General features: G+C 36.6%; 1 protein-coding gene across 2 annotated transcripts in view; it reads left to right on the top strand.

Annotated features, from left to right (window-relative positions):
- LOC307152052 (complement C3-like) overlaps positions 1-17,634 on the top strand; it is a 271,787-nt gene that overhangs the window by 41,040 nt on the left and 213,113 nt on the right. For both annotated transcript variants that reach the window (XM_079860447.1, XM_079860446.1), the window contains exons 6-10: positions 5,627-5,709; positions 16,076-16,163; positions 16,736-16,838; positions 17,148-17,268; positions 17,375-17,490. In XM_079860447.1, the coding sequence (XP_079716573.1) occupies positions 5,627-5,709; positions 16,076-16,163; positions 16,736-16,838; positions 17,148-17,268; positions 17,375-17,490 (511 nt within the window). The remainder of the gene's footprint in view (positions 1-5,626; positions 5,710-16,075; positions 16,164-16,735; positions 16,839-17,147; positions 17,269-17,374; positions 17,491-17,634) is intronic.

Below are 17,634 nucleotides of genomic sequence, written 5' to 3'. Positions count from 1 at the left end.
TCACTAAACTCATTTAAAGCCTAATCTCTGACTTAAATGTATATTGGTCATTACAAAAGCACAGAAATTCTACAGATTATGATCCAGATTTTTTAATATAATTCAAATTATTTCTTAAAAGTTGTTCTGATAAAGAAAAATAAAAACTTTCTTTAAGGCACACACAGACATCAAGATTCAGTGTATGAATCTCAACAATGGTGACAAAAGGACTATTCAATTAGGAAAACAAGACGATTCAGATCATAATTTATTCATACCGCAATGCATGATGGGAGCCATGGATGAGTTTTGATTGGTGGCACCGAGAATGCACTGCAACATGCTTTATTATTGTCACCATTGTTGAGAATCACAGGCTGATTATTGATGTCTGTGTGTCCAAATAATATATTTTTTTAAAGTCTTTTGATCAGAACAACTTTTAAGAAATCTTTCTGATTACATTGAAAATGATTAACATGGCATAATATTAGAATCACATGCAGCTATAATTAACAAGATAAACTTAACTCTCTAAATGAGTTTTGTGATTCAGGTCAAATTATGATTATATCAAAACATAACCAACACCACCTGATCAACGTTTCTCTTTGTTCATCTGAGAGTTGTAACCCAGATACAACAGCCAAACAAAATCTAAAGTTATTAGTTTAAGGGTCAAGAGCCCAACTAAAACACTGATCACCATAATGGTAACTTAAAAAAGAGATTTTCTCCTTCAGTGATTCTGCTTGTTAACATCAGGTGTCTTCAATAATGCTCAATCATCACTCAATCAATCACTTAATTATCTCATTAACTTTAACACTCTTGAGTCTGGAGCCAAATAAACTCACAGGAGAGTTCATTTAACACTGGGGCACGTTCAAGTTCAAAACGGTGCGCAACGTTTTGCTACGGTTTCCGGGTTGAACGTCATGTTTCCTGGAAACGGCGTGGACCGGTGTGCAACGGGGTTTGAGATACGTTTTCTCTTGTTTGGTGGGTGTGTCAGAACTGCAGTCCAATCAGCAGCAACATGTATATAAAGCATGCGGTATTAAACTGAACTCGCACAATGGGTTCAAGGAAAATAAATTACAAATGTGTTCGATGCAGCTCGGTATACGCAACAACTGAGGATATTAGAAGACATGTTTGTCGTAATTTTTATTGTAAAAATATAGGATATCAACATGATGTAGTTGTTTATATTTTTAGCTTCATTGCAAGTGTATGACATTTGGTATAGAAATAAACAATGGTAATTAAGTGCTTTTCCTAAAAATGAGAAAGAAAATACAGGGTATTAAAACAGTATGAACTACAGATAAAGTCAGTATGTGAGGCTAAATAGATGTGTTTTAGTCTGAATTAGGTAAGATGTGTGCTTCCATTTCAGTTTCAGCAATCCCTTCACTCGATTGGGATGTTCTCTTTTGTTCTGGGCTGCAAGTGCAGTAACTGTAACATTGGGCATATTTTGTAGTATTAAACACATATTTATACCGACTTCATCAGGCTCCGAAAATTCTTCACAAAGAATGGCCTTCTCAGCTGCCATAGTTGTAACTCTTGCGTCATCAGAACAGTGTGTTCAACGCATCACCGTTTCTGTTTAAAAAACGTTGTGCAACGTTTTGTCGGGGCTGAACGCAGCCCTGGAGTTTTTGCTGTGTGAGTTCATGGGTGGAATAAACATATGGCAGGACTTTTACTTTCTGACCCCTGGATTCTCCACCTCTGTTTTTTTTTTGCAGCCAATCACATCATGCCTCTTTTTCAATGTCTTTTTCAAATGCTGCTTTCACTTGTTATTAATAACCAGATTTATTTCTGACTCTACAGAAGCTCTTATTGAAGCTCTTATTGAGCATTAACAGGTTTTGGTGTTGATGATTCATTGAATGCAGAGGTGGGTAATCCAGGGGCCAAAGAGTAAAAGTCCTGCCATATGTTTATTCCACCCATAAACTCAGTCAGCTGATTTCACTAATTAGTTCTCTCTCCTGTTGAATTAGCAAATCCAGGTGATTGGAAAAGGGTTTGTGTTGTGAAAAAATATTAATGGTACAACACAATTGTTAGAATCAAAAGTCATCAGTGAATCAGTCTATTTCATGATGATTATTAAACCATCAACAGGTAACCATCATCACCTGATCTCATTTCACTTTAGCTTTCTTTGCTGCTGCAAATGTGTTTGACAAACACACTGTCACAGCGGCCAAAGAAGACAACAATATATAATACGAGTTAAGAGCCTAACTAATGGAAACACTAATCACTCTTATGGTGACTTCAAATGAAACACATTAGAGTTAAACCTCTGTTAAATCTCAATAAAACTTTTGTAGACGTCTGACAGAAATAAAGTCAGTCTGGTTAGTAATAAGTGAAGCTGGTAATGCTGTTTGTGGAGTTGTTTAATCCTCCTCTGCTGAGATCTTCACAGATTTAATGTCTTCTTTTCTCTTCAGTTGACTATATAATAAAATATGACGAAGGATACAATCAGCCCACGCAGTCGTCTCTCCATAGTAAACAGCGGCGTGTTATCTGCCGGATTTTCCTGCACGTTAATTCTGACATAACGAAGTGCAGTTATGGAAATGCCAGACATATCTAGCCAACGAGTGATGTGGATGTAGTCACGTGACTACATTTTGGTTCGTTTTATCTACTCATAAACTGATTCGGACCAGAGCGATCAGTCTGGTGTGAAAAGGAACCAAAACGCCTGAAAAATGCTACAAAGTATAATTTCTCACCCTTGGTCCGGACCAAATGAACTGAACTACAGATGTGAAAGCACCCTTAGACAGTATTCTAGGTTATTACGTGAGGAAGTTTTTTGCAGAGATGGGACCAAGTCACACATGTGCAAGTCTCAAGTAAGTCTCAAGTCTTAACCTTCAAGTCTCAAGTAAGTCCCAAGTATTTTTTTCTTGGGCAAGTCAAGTCAAGTCAAGTCACAGGCTATGTCAAGTCAAGTCAAGTCAAGTCCTGTAGTAGGTCAAGTCAAGTCCAAGTCAAGTCCAAGTCAAGTCACCTTATTATTGTAATTTTACCTGCAGAATCTGATCTTAATAAAGTGAAAAGACCAGATATGGGTAACTGTCAATAAATTACAATAATTTGGAGTTGCATTGTAAATACTCATGTTCAGTAAAATACATCATGGAATCAAACAAAATTGTAACTTCATAAAATTATTTATTTTTCACTTCTGCCAACAGTGTTTAAAATGTAACAAAGTTTAATGTTGTACGTAAACTGTGTTTACAATAAGTGTATTGTGATTGTCAAAACATTTTAGTAACTAAACTGAATTGTATTCGGTTTAGTGACAACATGTTACAATGTTTACATGGTACAATTTCTGGTAAGCTACGCTTTTTTATTATTTCAATTCAATTATTGTGATCTGATTTAATATTGACTCATTTGGATAAATATTAGGTAGGCTACACAAGATAGGCATTAATTTTTCTCAAGAAAAAAAGAACTCACCTAATGCTGTAAACATACAGAGAGATATAATGCGTTTTTTATTATAATAACAACTTTATTTAATGATAAGTAAAAATATAATAAATATGTAATAGTACACATATTTAGCAAAATACTTTTTTCTGGCCAACTAACGTGCTATAGTCATATTATGGTCATCAAATGGCTTTCCTGAGGTAAATGTTATGTGACATAATTGTTCTCCAACTGTTTTATTGACCCATTTGTTTGATTGATTGGTCGATATTATGTATGAGGAATATACGTTTCGGTAAGTTGTAGGCCTACTGTATCTTTCAACATTGTTCATTCGTGTTTATTTCTAGAGATGATCGGTTCACCTGCCGCTAGGGATCTGTCGCGTCACATTTACAAGCGCCAAAACGGTATTTATTGTTTGAATTTCGTAATAAAAGTGACAGAATCTGAGAGCTTTTTTTTATATCATATGGTAAATGGACTGCATTTATATAGCGCTTTCACAGACCTATGGCCACCAAAGCGCTGTACATATAGCCTGACATTCACCCATTCACTCACTCATTCACACACCGACGGCGGTGTCAGCCATGCAAGGCGCGATCCAGCTCGTCGGGAGCAGCTGGGGTTAGGTGTCTTGCTCATGGACACCTCGACACTTGGTCAGGTGGAACCGGGGATTGAACCACCAACCTTTCGGTTTGTAGACAATCTACATGAACCACTGAGCCACTGCCACCCCATATGTAACCTGCTCTTGCGTCGCGATTTTTCTGTGCGTGAGAAAATGAATGTGTGGCGACGTGAGAGCATGTGAAAAGTGTCGCGTGTGTCTCACGGTGAATGCGTGAGTTGGCTGCTCTGTCTGGCTATCCGCGATGTTAATGTTGCATGTCTTGCAAAGCGCTGTTCATCTTTTGCCATCTTGTGAATAATTCTTGAAGCCGAAAGCGATGACCCTCGGAGTCAGTAGCCTACCCCTCCGGCTGACATGTTGATGTGATATCTGATCTAAGTGGGTGTGGTGTGCAAGGTACGAGAGAGCGACTGATGATAGTGTCGTGATCCAGTCATGACAACGCTATTCTCAGCCTGCGCTCCAGCTGGGTAATCAACTTTATTTTTTTAAATAATTTATATATTTTATATTCAAACTGAAAACATGATGTGATTAACACTCAAGTCATTCAAGTCATCGTGTCTCAAGTCAAGTCAAGTCCCGAGTCTTTAACTTCCATGTCCGAGTCAAGTCTCAAGTATTTAATTTTTTGTCAAGTCAAGTCACAAGTCATAAAAATAGCGACTCGAGTCGACTCGAGTCCAAGTCACCAAATCACAAGTCCCCATGTCTGGTTTTTTGTTCCTCACCCCTTATACAAGATCCGACTCCTCCCCCCGGATCTTGTGTACTGCTTTGAGGTGCTACTGGGACTTTTACTCTTTGGCTCCTGGATTACCCATCTCTGATTGAATGTTTAATTTAAAGTCACCAGAATCGTGATTAGTGTCAGCTTTATTTGGGCTCTTGACCCTTGACTCTTTAACATTTGTTTTATTTGATTGCTGTAAATGTGTATTTATTTTAACACATTTAAAACAGCAGAAATAATCATGAGAAAAATATGCTCAGATGATAATATTATCATTATGGACATGTAAGATTGTTAATCTCAGGAAGAGTTTAATATTTTAAAGATGAGTGTAATTAGCCTGGGTGCCAGCCCAAACCCAGCCCACAACATTTTTTGGTCGGGAAGTTCGGTCTGGACTCGATCCGTTGAGGAGTAATTATGCCCGGCTCCCAAAAGACCGAGCCAATCAAATTGACAGGGCGGGCTTTAATCGATGATGGACAGATGATCTGCAGTTACGTAATCACCCACGTCAACAAAGAGCGCTTGATTTGAATTAGTTTACAACAAAGACGACTGTATTTTTGTTTTGCAGATTTGATTTGATTTGTCCGATTTCAAGTTTGAGGGTTTTCTTTAATGGTAAATGTGAAAATAACAAGAACTAATTTTTGAAAATGTATTCATTCTGACTCATTTTGCTAGCTCGGGTCACAATTTCTGAGAAAAAAAAAAATATCACCCTGTTCTTGGCGTTATCATCATTTTAATTACATAAAAATTGTTTCTCTATGTTTCAGTACTGGGATCTGGAAGGTTGTCACTCGGTACACAAATACTCCTCAGAAGAAGTTTACTGCAGACTTTGAGGTCAAAGAATATGGTAAGATGTGTTTCAACAAAATGTGTGTTGTGTATGAATAATAACTGAAAAATATTTACAAATATTAAAACAAGACAGCTGAGTGTGCTAAAGGGGGTATAAGCTCATGTGGAGCACTGTAAAAAATGTTCGTAATTTTAACAGTAGAAAACTGTAAAAAAGCACCGGAAAAGAAATGTTAATTCCTTAACAGTATGTACTAGGGCTGGGCGATTTAAATCGCGATATTGTTATGCGCATCTCGTTAGTAAAGCCGGTTCCTTGATTAGTAGTAAATCACCATCACCTGCTTTCAGATGGAGCGGCATTTAGGGCTGAGGAAATAATTAAGTGATTAATTTAGTGATGATTGCCCAGTCAACACTATGATCTCACAGTGATGTCACCATGTGGTCACAACGTCTGCAATCTGAGTTCACAGTGTTCTAAAAGTGTAACCTCACAGCGCTCTCACTGTGTGCTCAAACTATGACCACAATATGAGCTCATCCCAGCTAGAAATGTTATTGCTCTATGAATGTTTTGAGAGCATTATGTTATGTTCTTGTAATATTTTCTGTAGCTAATTTTATTTTTGTAACCAGAATGTTCTCCTAAAAGTTAGGATAACACTCTCTATAAACATTTCAAACATGTTTAGTGATGACATTGATAGAACATTCTTAGACAGTTATAGCGGGAAGTTTCGATGTTTAGAAATTATGTTTAAGAGGTTTACATGTTGAAGTTTGTTTGAAGAGTTTGGTTTGGTCACCATTGTAGAGGTCAGTGTTTGCTGTAGTTGGGCTCTTTGGTCTTGACTAGGGCTGGGCGTTTTAAATCGCGATATTGTTATGCGCATCTCATCAGTAAAGCCGGTTCCTGAATAGTAGTAAATCACCATCACCTGCTTTCCGATGGAGCGGCATTGACTACAAAGAACCGTAGTTAACTGACAAGCTGAGCCATATGGCATTAATATCGCGGGCGTATCGCCAGCGTTAATTAATGCGATATGGCTCAGCTTGTCAGTTAACTACGGTTCTTTGAACACAGCAAAAACTCCAGTGTTAAATTAACACTCCTGGGAGTGTATGAGTCCACACTCAAGAGTGTTTAAGTTAATGAGATAATTAAGTGATTAATTTAGTGATGATTGAAAATTATTGAAGACACCTGATGTTAACAAGCAGAATCACTGAAGGAGAAAATCACAAATTGTAAGTTACCGTTATGACGATCAATGGTTGCTTTAGTTGGGCTCTAGACCCATATATTATTAACTTTAGATTTTGTTTGTCTGTTGTTTCTGAATTATAGTCACCAGTTGAACAAAGAAACAAGTGATCTGATGGTGTTGGTTATGTTATGACAACCATCATTTGAACTTGATCACTGAACTCATTAGAATCCTTCTTTCTGACTTCGATTTATGTTGTTGGTTAGTGAATCTGCGTAAATGCCCAGAATTTTAGATATAATATAAAGGATTTCTTAAAAGTTGTTAAAAAAAATCATTCTTTTAGGCACACACAGATGTCAAGATTCAGTCTATGCATCTCAACAACGGTGAGGAGCAGAATATTCAATTAGGAAAAGTAAATTACATAGACAATTCAGATCATAATTTATTCATACCGCAATGCATGATGGGAGTCATTAATGAGTTGTGATTGGTGGCAGCCACTGCAACATGCTTTATTATTGTCACCATTGTTGAGATTCACAGGCTGATTATTGATGTCTGTGTTTTAAATGAATTTATCTGAATGTCTTTTGATCAGAACAATGTGTATTAAATATTTTGAATTATAAGTAAAGTACTGATAATCATAGGCTGAAGAATCACTAAACTGCTGCTATCAAGTTAAACTAAACTATCTCAATAAGTTTCCTTTTTCAGATCACAGCATGATTATGTCAAAACATAACCAACACTATAAGATAACATTTTACTTTGTTCATTTAACTGTTATAAATCAATAACAGCAGACAAACAACAGTAAATATTAAAGTAAACATTTAATGGTCTAGAGCCCAACTAAAGCAAACACCCATCACCTTAATGGTAACTTACAATTTGTGTCCATCCATGTCCAATTACATTTCTAGCTGGGGTGACTCACATCGTGTCCATAATATGAGCACACAGTGAGTGCACAGTGCGGTTACACTTTTAGCTCACTGTGAACTCACATTGTGGTCATATGGAGAGATCACTGTGAGATCAACGTGTTGACTGGGTGAGCATTATTGAAGACACCTGATGATAACAAGCAGAATCACTGAAGGAGCAAATCACAAATTGTAAGTTACCATTTATGCCTGGCTCACACTACAGGAGTTTTAAAATCCTAACCGATTTTGAAATCTCGTTGAAGCACACACTTAAGGAGAATCTTTTCAGATTTTCTTCCCCCAAATCTTAAACATGCTCACACTACAAGGTTTGAAAGTCGCGGTGCACCACACACTACAAAATGTTATTAAGATTATCGTGCCAGAGGAAGCGCCTCACGTGATCTCACGCAGCAGATCTGAAGTGTAAAAGCATGGAAACATATGGGATATGCATTGCCATGAGACACACACGCATGCACGCACATACACACGCACAGAGACTTTGAACCTACCGGTACTTTGAGTTAAGAGCTTAGATCGGGCCCAAAAAAATCAAGCCCGACCCCTACCCGAGCCCATGCACGTTGTGTCCGAGCCCGGCCCGACACAACACAACACATTAACATAACTGTAATTATGAGCCCGAGCCCGATTTAAACCCGACCATTTTTTAAATACGTGGGCCAGGGGCGGTGCGAGATATTTTTTTAACGCAGGTGCTGAGGGGGTGCTAGATATATAGCATATAAATACTATTGCAAAAATTGTCCACTTAATATTTAATATTCAATCATTTTAATTGTCACAATTAAAGTAGCCTATTCATTTTATTAAATTGACCAAGCACAACATTCAGCATTCAATCAAATATTGATTAAAGATTTATAATTATTAGGCTAATAATGTTAACATAATATACGTTATTTCGACATAATATGTGTGCGTGCAACAAGCTAGATGTGCATTTTTAAATGCATTGATTTAAGTGCATTGATTTTGAAATCCATTTCGTTTTAACGCGCTTTTTAGTTTCGGTTTCATTACTGAACATGTAACGTTACTCGCCTTTGTGCCTGCTGACCACAGCGTAATACTTATTTATTTAGCAATAAATAAATGGAGATAAAAACGCATATCGAGTTGAGTCATTCAAAATTATCTCAAGGGAAATTCCTTAAGCACGACAGCCCTGCTGTCTTTTTGACAGCACTGACGTAATCACAATCTTGCTCATCCCGATAAATATCAAACATGTTTGATATGATCGGGGCGAGCCCGATTTGAGTGAGAGCAGATCGGGAGGGGCAAGATTCGATCTGTGAACGCCTCACATTACCAGATAATATGCGCCGAACATCGGAACCGATCGAGGTCCTCGACAAGATTTTTTCTCAGATTCTCGGGAGGGGTAAATCGGGCATAAATCGGCCTAAAACTCCTGTAGTGTGAGCCAGGCATAAGGTGATGGGTGTTTGCTTTAGTTGGGCTCTAGACCATTATATGTTTACTTTAATATTTACTGTTGTTCGTCTGCTGTTATTGATTTATAACAGTTAACTGAACAAAGTAAAATGTTATCTTATAGTGTTGGCTACGTTTTGACATAATGCTGTGATCTGAAAAAGGAAACATATTGAGATAGTTTGGCTTAACTTGTTAGCAGCAGTTTTGTGATTCTTCAGCCTATGATTATCAGTACTTTACTTATAATTCAAATTTAATAAACATTGTTCTGATCAAAAAGACATTCAGACATATTCATTTAAAACACAGACATCAATAATCAGCCTGTGAATCTCAACAATGGTGACAATAATAAAGCATGTTGCAGTGGCTGCCACCAATCACAACTCATTAATGACTCCCATCATGCATTGCGGTATGAATAAATTATGATCTGAATTGTCTATGTAATTTACTTTTCCTAATTGAATATTCTGCTCCTCACCGTTGTTGAGATGCATAGACTGAATCTTGACATCTGTGTGTGCCTAAAAGAATGATTTTTTTTTAAACATCTTTTAAGAAATTTTTTAAATTACATCAAAAATTCTGGCCATTTATTCAGATTCACAGTTATGCTGTAACCAACAACATAAATCGAAGTCAGAAAGATGGATTTTAATGAGTTCAGTGATCAAGTTCAAATGATGATTGTCATAATATAACCAACACCATCAGATCACTTTTTATTCTTTGTTCAATTGGCAGTTTTAACTCAGTTACAACAGCCCAAACAAAATCTAAAGTACACATAAAAGGGTCAGAGCCCAACTAAAGCAACTACCCATCACAATAATGGTAACTTACAATTTGCGATTTTCTCCTTCAGCGATTCTACTTGTTAACATCAGGTGTCAACAATAATGCTCAATCATCACTAAATTAATCACTTAGTTATCTCATTAACTTAAACACTCTTGAGTGTGGACTCATACACTCCCAGGAGTGTTAATTTAACACTGGATGTTTCGCTGTGTACAAAGAGCCATAGTTAACTGACAAGCTGAGCCATATCGCATTAAATATCGCTGGCGATACGTCTGCGATATTGATGTGATTTGGCTCAGCTTGTCAGTTAACTACGGCTCTTTGTAGTAAATGCCGCTCCATCTGAAAGCAGGTGATGGTGATTTACTACTAATCAAGGAACCGGCTTTACTGATGAGATGCGCATAACAATATCGCGATTTAAATCACCCAGCCCTAGTATGTACCCTTACTATATACAGTGAAAAACTGTAATAGCTCTCACGGGACAATTCATGTAATTTTACATTAATATACTGTTAAATGTACGGATTTTGGAAGTACACTGTAAAAAAAACTTACCGTTGCATTTACCGTACCTTACCGTAAAAAATACGGTAGCAATTGTTTACTACTTTTATAAAGTTTTACATCATTGAACTAAAAATTACGGTAAAAAAACTGGCAGCTGGTTGCCAGTAATTTACCGTAAGAAATACGGTATAAATATTTATGTTTTATGGCATTGAACTGAAGTTTACGGTAAAAAACTGGCAGCTGATTGCAAGCGATTTACCGTAAAAAATATGGTAGTAATATTTTAGGTTTTACGGCAGTGATCTAAATATTACGGAAAAAAACTGGCAGCTGTGGTTGCCAGTACTTTACCGTAAAAAATACGGTAGAATTTTTTTCGCTTTTACGGCACTGAACTAAAGTTTACGGTAAAAAACTAGCAGCTTGCAAGTGCTTTACCGTAAAAAATACGGTAGTAATATTTTAGGTTGTATGGCATTGAACATTGAACTGAACTTTTATGTAAAAAAACAAACAAAAAAAAAACCTGCCAGCTGTGGTTTCCTGTAATCTAAAAAAAAATATTGTATTACAAATAGGGCTGGGCGATATATCGCGCGATATTGTTATGCGCATCTCGTCAGTAAAGCCGGTTCCCTTGATTACTAGTGCGGCATCGAAAAGGTGAGTTTCGTTATTCTGGACTCAATTATAATTACAACACCGACTACGCCACCCTGGGAATTTCACCCAGGGAAATAATGGTCCAATAAGGACACACAGGTTCGTTCCCACAAAGACACAGCAGAGACGTGAATATAGAAAATAACAATAATACTTTATTATAATAACTAGACTAAAAGCTCGACACACACACACACACTTCAATACACCAGGGGTTAATGTGGCTTCAGAATCAAAACTAAAGGAAAATAACAAAAATCAAAGATAACATGTTGGATGGCAAGGAGAAATAACAAACCTACCCAATTCCATTTCACTACAAGCACTTCAAACGTACAGTAATGTACTCACTTCACCACAAGCACACGTGCATTCAAGTGACAGGGAATTCAAAAGACTCAAATCACTCAGTGAACAAGGGTACCCATTAACTTGGACCTAGAGTGGTCAGCACTCCTTCTCAGCCAGTCCAACAAAGTTAACAAAATCAATATCAAATTGTCACAAATCAATAAACAAGAAAAAAAAGAACAATAATCAAAATTATCAAATCAATAAACGAGAAAAGAAAAATACAAGTTGATCAACAAAATACAAAGCAAAAAAAAAAGCATAAATCAATAAACAAAAAAAAAATACAAATACAAATACAAAATTGATCAACAAAATACAAAAAACAACAACAAAATAGCAGATGCAAATCACATTACATTAATAATCACCATTGATGCAAACAATCATCACCATATTGGTAACTTACAATTTGAGATTTTCTCCTTCAGTGATTCTGCTTGTTAACATCAGGTGCCTTCAATAATGTTCAATCATCACTAAATTAATCTCTTAATTATCTCATTAACTTCAACACTCTTGAGTGTGGACTCATACACTCCCAGGAGTGTTAATCAGAGGTGGAAAGTCCAGGGGTCAGAAAGTAAAAGTCCTGCCATATATTTATTCCACCCATGAACTCACACAGCAAAAACTCCAGTGTTAAATGAACTCTCCTGGGAGTTTATTTGGCTCCAGACTCAATAGTGTTAAAGTTAATGAGATAATTTAGTGATTGATTGAGTGATGATTGACCATTATTGAAGACACCTGATGTTAACAAGCAGAATCACCAAAGGAGAAAATCTATTTTTTTAAGCCACCGTTGTGGAGATCAGTGTTTGCTTTAGTTGGACTCTTGACCATTAGATCATTAACTTTACATGTTGTTTGGCTGTTGTATCTGAGTTATAACAGCCAGATGAACAAAGAGAAAAGGTGAACAGGTGTTGATTATATTTTAACATAATCCTTATTTGACCTGAATCACTGAACCCATTTAGAGCCTAATCTCTGACTTAAATGTATATTGGTCATTACAGCATCACAGTGATTCTACTGAATAATATCGAGATTTGTCAGTATAATCCAAATGATTTCTTAAAAGTTGTTCTGGTATTAAAAAAAAAAAAAAAATTCTTTAAGGCACACACAGACATCGAGATTCAGTGTATGAATCTCAACAATGGTGACAAAAATAATATTCAATTAGGAAAAGGAAATTACTAAAACAATTCAGATCATAATTTATTCATACCGCAATGCATGATGGGAGCCATGAATGAGTTTTGATTGGTGGCACCCAGAATGCACTGCAACATGCTTTATTATTGTCACCATTGTTGAGATTCACAGGCTGATTCTTGATGTCTGTGTGTCCAAAAAAAAAACTTTGCTAAGTGTTTAGATCAGAACAACTTTAAAGAAAAGTTTTGGATTATTTAAAAAATGCTGATTATAATATTGAACGAGTGTACTGTAGAATCATAGACTGCTGTAATCAACAAGGTAAAACTAACTCTCTAAATAAGTTTTGTAATTCAAGTCAAAAGATGATTATGTTAAAACATAACCAAAATGACCTGATCAGCTTTTCTCTTTGTTCATCTGAGAGTTATAACTCTGAAGGAACAGCCAAACAAGTCTAACATTATTAGTTTAAGGGGCAAGAGCCCAACTAAACCAAACACTAATCACCATAATGGTAACTTAAAAAAGAGATTTTATCCTTTGGTGATTCTGCTTGTTAGCATCAGGTGTCTTCAATAATGCTCAATCATCACTCCATCAATCACTTAATTATCTCATTAACTTTAACACTCTTGAGTCTGGAGCCAAATACACTCCCAGGAGAGTTCATTTAACACTGGAGTTTTTGCTGTGTGAGTTCATGGGTGGAATAAATATATGGCAGGACTTTTACTTTCTGACCCCTGGACTTTCCACCTCTGGTGTTAATTTAACACTGGAGTTTTTGCTGTGTACAAAGAGCTGAGTTTACTGACAAGCTGAGCCATATCACATTAATTATTGCTGGCGATACGTCCGTGATATTAATGCGATATGGCTCAGCTTGTCAGTTAACTACGGCTCTTTGTAGTAAATGCCGCTCCATCTGAAAGCAGGTGATGGCGATTTACTACTAATCAAGGAACCGGCTTTACTGACGAGATGCGCATAACAATATTGTGCGATATATCGCCCAGCCCTAATTACAAACCAATTTGTCATAATAAAATGTATTATTGAGAATTACCAGAGGTTCAGACGTTGATGTTTTATTGAAAATAATAAAGTTTGAAGTTACCATTATGGAGATGAGTGTTTGCTTTAGTTGGGCTCTTGACCCTTGACTTTTTAACTTTAGATTTACTCTGACTTCTTTAACTGTGTGGTTATATAACACAAATGTTATGGCATGAAAATCAGAGAGAAAATGTGACCAGGTGATGTTGGCAGGTTAATGATGACATAATTGTCATGTAAAGGCCTGATTCACTGTTCTCATAAAAAGTCTTATCTTTTACTTTATGAGCAAAGATACAATATCAATATATTTCATAATTCTGAGTATAATATCTCTGTAATCCCACATGTGAGCCAGCAGTGAGCAACAGATAATCTGAAGAACTTTAAATATACATGTTGTAGAAAAGGTTTTGAACTACTGCTTGATTTAAACCAGCACAGACATCAAGAATCAGCGTATGAATCTCAACAATGGTGACAATCAACACAATAATCAGATAAAACTCTGAACATCACAAAACAAGCTACTAAAAAGCTGCAACAAAAGCAACATCAAAAATAAAAGCAGACATAATAATAAAAGAAAATACTAAGGCAATTCAGCATAATGTATTCCTGCTGCAATGCATGCTGGGAGATACTGATGAGTTTTGATTGGAGGCTCCATCAAGTGCACTGCACTTTTATCATCACCATTGTTGAGATTCATATGCTGATTCTTGATGTCTGTGTGTGTCTGAAAGATGTAGTGGTTTGAACCTGTATTGTGCACAAAGTTTTAAAAAATCTTTAGATTATCTCAACACTAATGGATCACATGCTGTAGAATCATAGGGCTACTACAATCAATAATGTAAAATTTATGACAAATATTATCAAAAATAAGACTATAAGAGCTCAGGGAATATAACATGATGATTGCCAACATCAATACTCAACCACCATCACATGATTCATTTTCTCTCTGATTTCCTAGCTATAATCAGCATGTTTTACAAACTCAGAGTTACAGCAGGCAGAAATAAAGTAATGTTAGAAAGTCAAGAGCCCAACTAAAGCAGTCACTGATCTCCATCATGGTGACTTCAAATGAAACAATAAATCATCAACATCTAAACCTCTGTTAATTCTCAAACAGAACTGTAGACGTGTGACAGAAATAAAGTCAGTCTGGTTAGTAATAAGTGAAGCTGGTAATGCTGTTTGTGGAGTTGTTTAATCCTCCTCTGCTGAGATCTTCACAGATTTAATGTCTTCTTTTCTCTTCAGTTGATTTCATCTGAGGCTGTGGCTGAAGTCATTTGTACAATGACTTCAATTGTGTTTTTCTTGTGTTTCTGCTCGTCTCTTTTTTCTGTTCCTGTTGTTTCTCTAAATGGACATTCCCAGAATTCCCTGTGTGACACTTCACATTTGATGCTATTTAATTTAAATGAATATGTTTCTTCTTGGTTTTTGTTATCAGTTTTATACATTTGGGGTTTATATTACATCATATATTGTTTAATGAATGTTTATGGCATTATTTGGAGTCATGTGTGTGTCACCATGATGGTGTTTTGTGTTTGTTTGTGTGTATGACACTGTGCACCTTTTAAATATTAACGTGTGCCTCAGTTTGTGGAAAATTAATGGTATACTTAAATCATCGTGTGTTTTTCTTTTTTACCATCTGTGTTATTATGATGGTTATCAGTATATTACTATAATTTAAAGCTGACTTTAATACTTTGGTGAAATTTAATGATAGCATTCATCGGTTTATGTAATATAGCGGTGAAAACTAAAAGGTTCCTACTGTATTTTTTTTTTATGGTGAAGTACTGGGAACCACAGCTGATGTTTTCTTTACCACACATTTAAATCCTGCTGATGTTTTTTTTTTTTTTTTTCAAAGTAAGGTTGCAACCATATTTTTTTACCGTAAAATACTGGCAACTAAGCTGACGTTTTTTACCGTAAATTTCACAGGGGTTTTTTAACAGTGTAGGTTCTCATTGGATATGAGAGAATGAAACAACAAAATATTACAAGGCACTACTGAGGATACAGTATATACAGGCTGTGTTAACCAGAATGCTTTGAATTTTTTTTGTTTTTTTTTTAACTTTTTTATTTATTAATAATTTAGCCCAATAACTTAGGCCTTTTACTCTTAACCATGCGAGTGGCTTGGAAGTTTTGTTGTTTCAAAAATATTTATTTATTTGTGTCTTTTCTCTGGTTTGGTTTATAGTGCTTCCAACATTTGAAGTGAGATTAAGACCCAGTAAGTCATTCTTCCATGTGGGTGACGAGAGCCTGACAGTCGACATTGAAGCCAAGTAAGACAAAATATGTTCTGCTTCTCTTAGGGCTGGGCGATATATCGCACGATATTGTTATGCGCATCTCGTCAGTAAAGCCGGTTCCTTGATTAGTGGTAAATCGCCATCACCTGCTTTCAGATGAAGCGGCATTTACTACAAAGAGCCGTAGTTAACTGACAAGCTGAGCCATATCGCATTAATATCGCGGACGTATCGCCAGCGATAATTAATGTGATATGGCTCAGCTTGTCAGTTAACTACGGCTCTTTGTACACAGCAAAAACTCCAGTGTTAAATTAACCCTCCTGGGAGTGTATATGAACAGTGTCTGTCAGGACCACTTCCGTCAAAGGTAATTGACAATTAGCATACAGTTTGGATTGGCAGTGTGGTTCTGCTCTGGGCAAGCCCAAACTGACATCATTGGGTTACACCAGCTAAGTTGAATGTCGTAAAATGTCTCCTTTCCTTCTGAGGAACAGAAAATGTCCAAGCTAATTTTTTTATGTAATGAACGCGGATGTGGATCAGGGACAGTCGTCGTCACCGTTCAGTTTTTACAGCAGAAATTGTCTGTGCTTTTATAGGTACCTGTTTGAAAAGAAGGTGGAAGGAAATGCGTTTGTGATGTTTGGTGTGATGGACGGTGAGAAGAAAACAAGTATTCTTTCTTCTCTTCAAAGAGTTCAGGTGGGAGACATTAAATCATCTAGGACACATGTGTCAAACTCCAGTCCTGGAGGGCCACTGTCCTGCAGAGTTTATCTCCAACCAGCTCCAAAAACACCTGCCTGGAAGTTTCTAGTAATCCTGAAGACCTTGATTAGCTGAATCAGGTGTGTTTAATTAGGGTTGAAGCTAAACTCTGCAGGGTTGTGGCCCTCCAGGAACTGAGTTTGACACCCCTGATCTAGGATCTCAGTTCTCCTTACCTAGAATTTACAAGAAGTTACATTTTTACTGCATCTTAGACTGCTATTGTCTTTCTCACTTGAATAGATTAGGGAAGGAGAAGGTACAGCAGAACTGAGCAGGGAGATGATCATTAAGACCTTTCCAAACATTATCCAGCTGGTTGGACGATCAATCTATGTTTCAGTCAGTCTTTTAACAGAAAGTGGTAAGACTCAACAGATACTGTACATGTTTACATGCCTGTGTGTGATTGTATATGGGAGGCTAATCGTGTGTGTGTGTGTGTGTGTGTGTGTGTGTGTGTGTTTCAGGCAGTGAAATGGTGGAAGCAGAAAGGAGAGGCATTCAGATTGTGACGTCACCGTACACCATCCACTTCAAAAGAACACCACAATTCTTCAAACCTGGGATGTCCTTCAGTGTCTCGGTATAAAACAGTAGCTGATTTTACACATTAAACTCCGTAAATTACTATAAAATTACCAGATTTGTAACTATTCTGGTAAAACACAACATTTCTGCTGTTCACACAAGCAATTTATTTTACGATCCCATTAAGATACTTTTAAGA

The sequence above is a fragment of the Squalius cephalus genome (assembly GCF_949319135.1).
Source record: "Squalius cephalus genome assembly, chromosome: 2".
Lineage (NCBI taxonomy): Eukaryota > Metazoa > Chordata > Actinopteri > Cypriniformes > Leuciscidae > Squalius > Squalius cephalus.
Note: the sequence above shows the minus strand (reverse complement) of the source record. Positions and strands in the feature narration are given on the sequence as shown.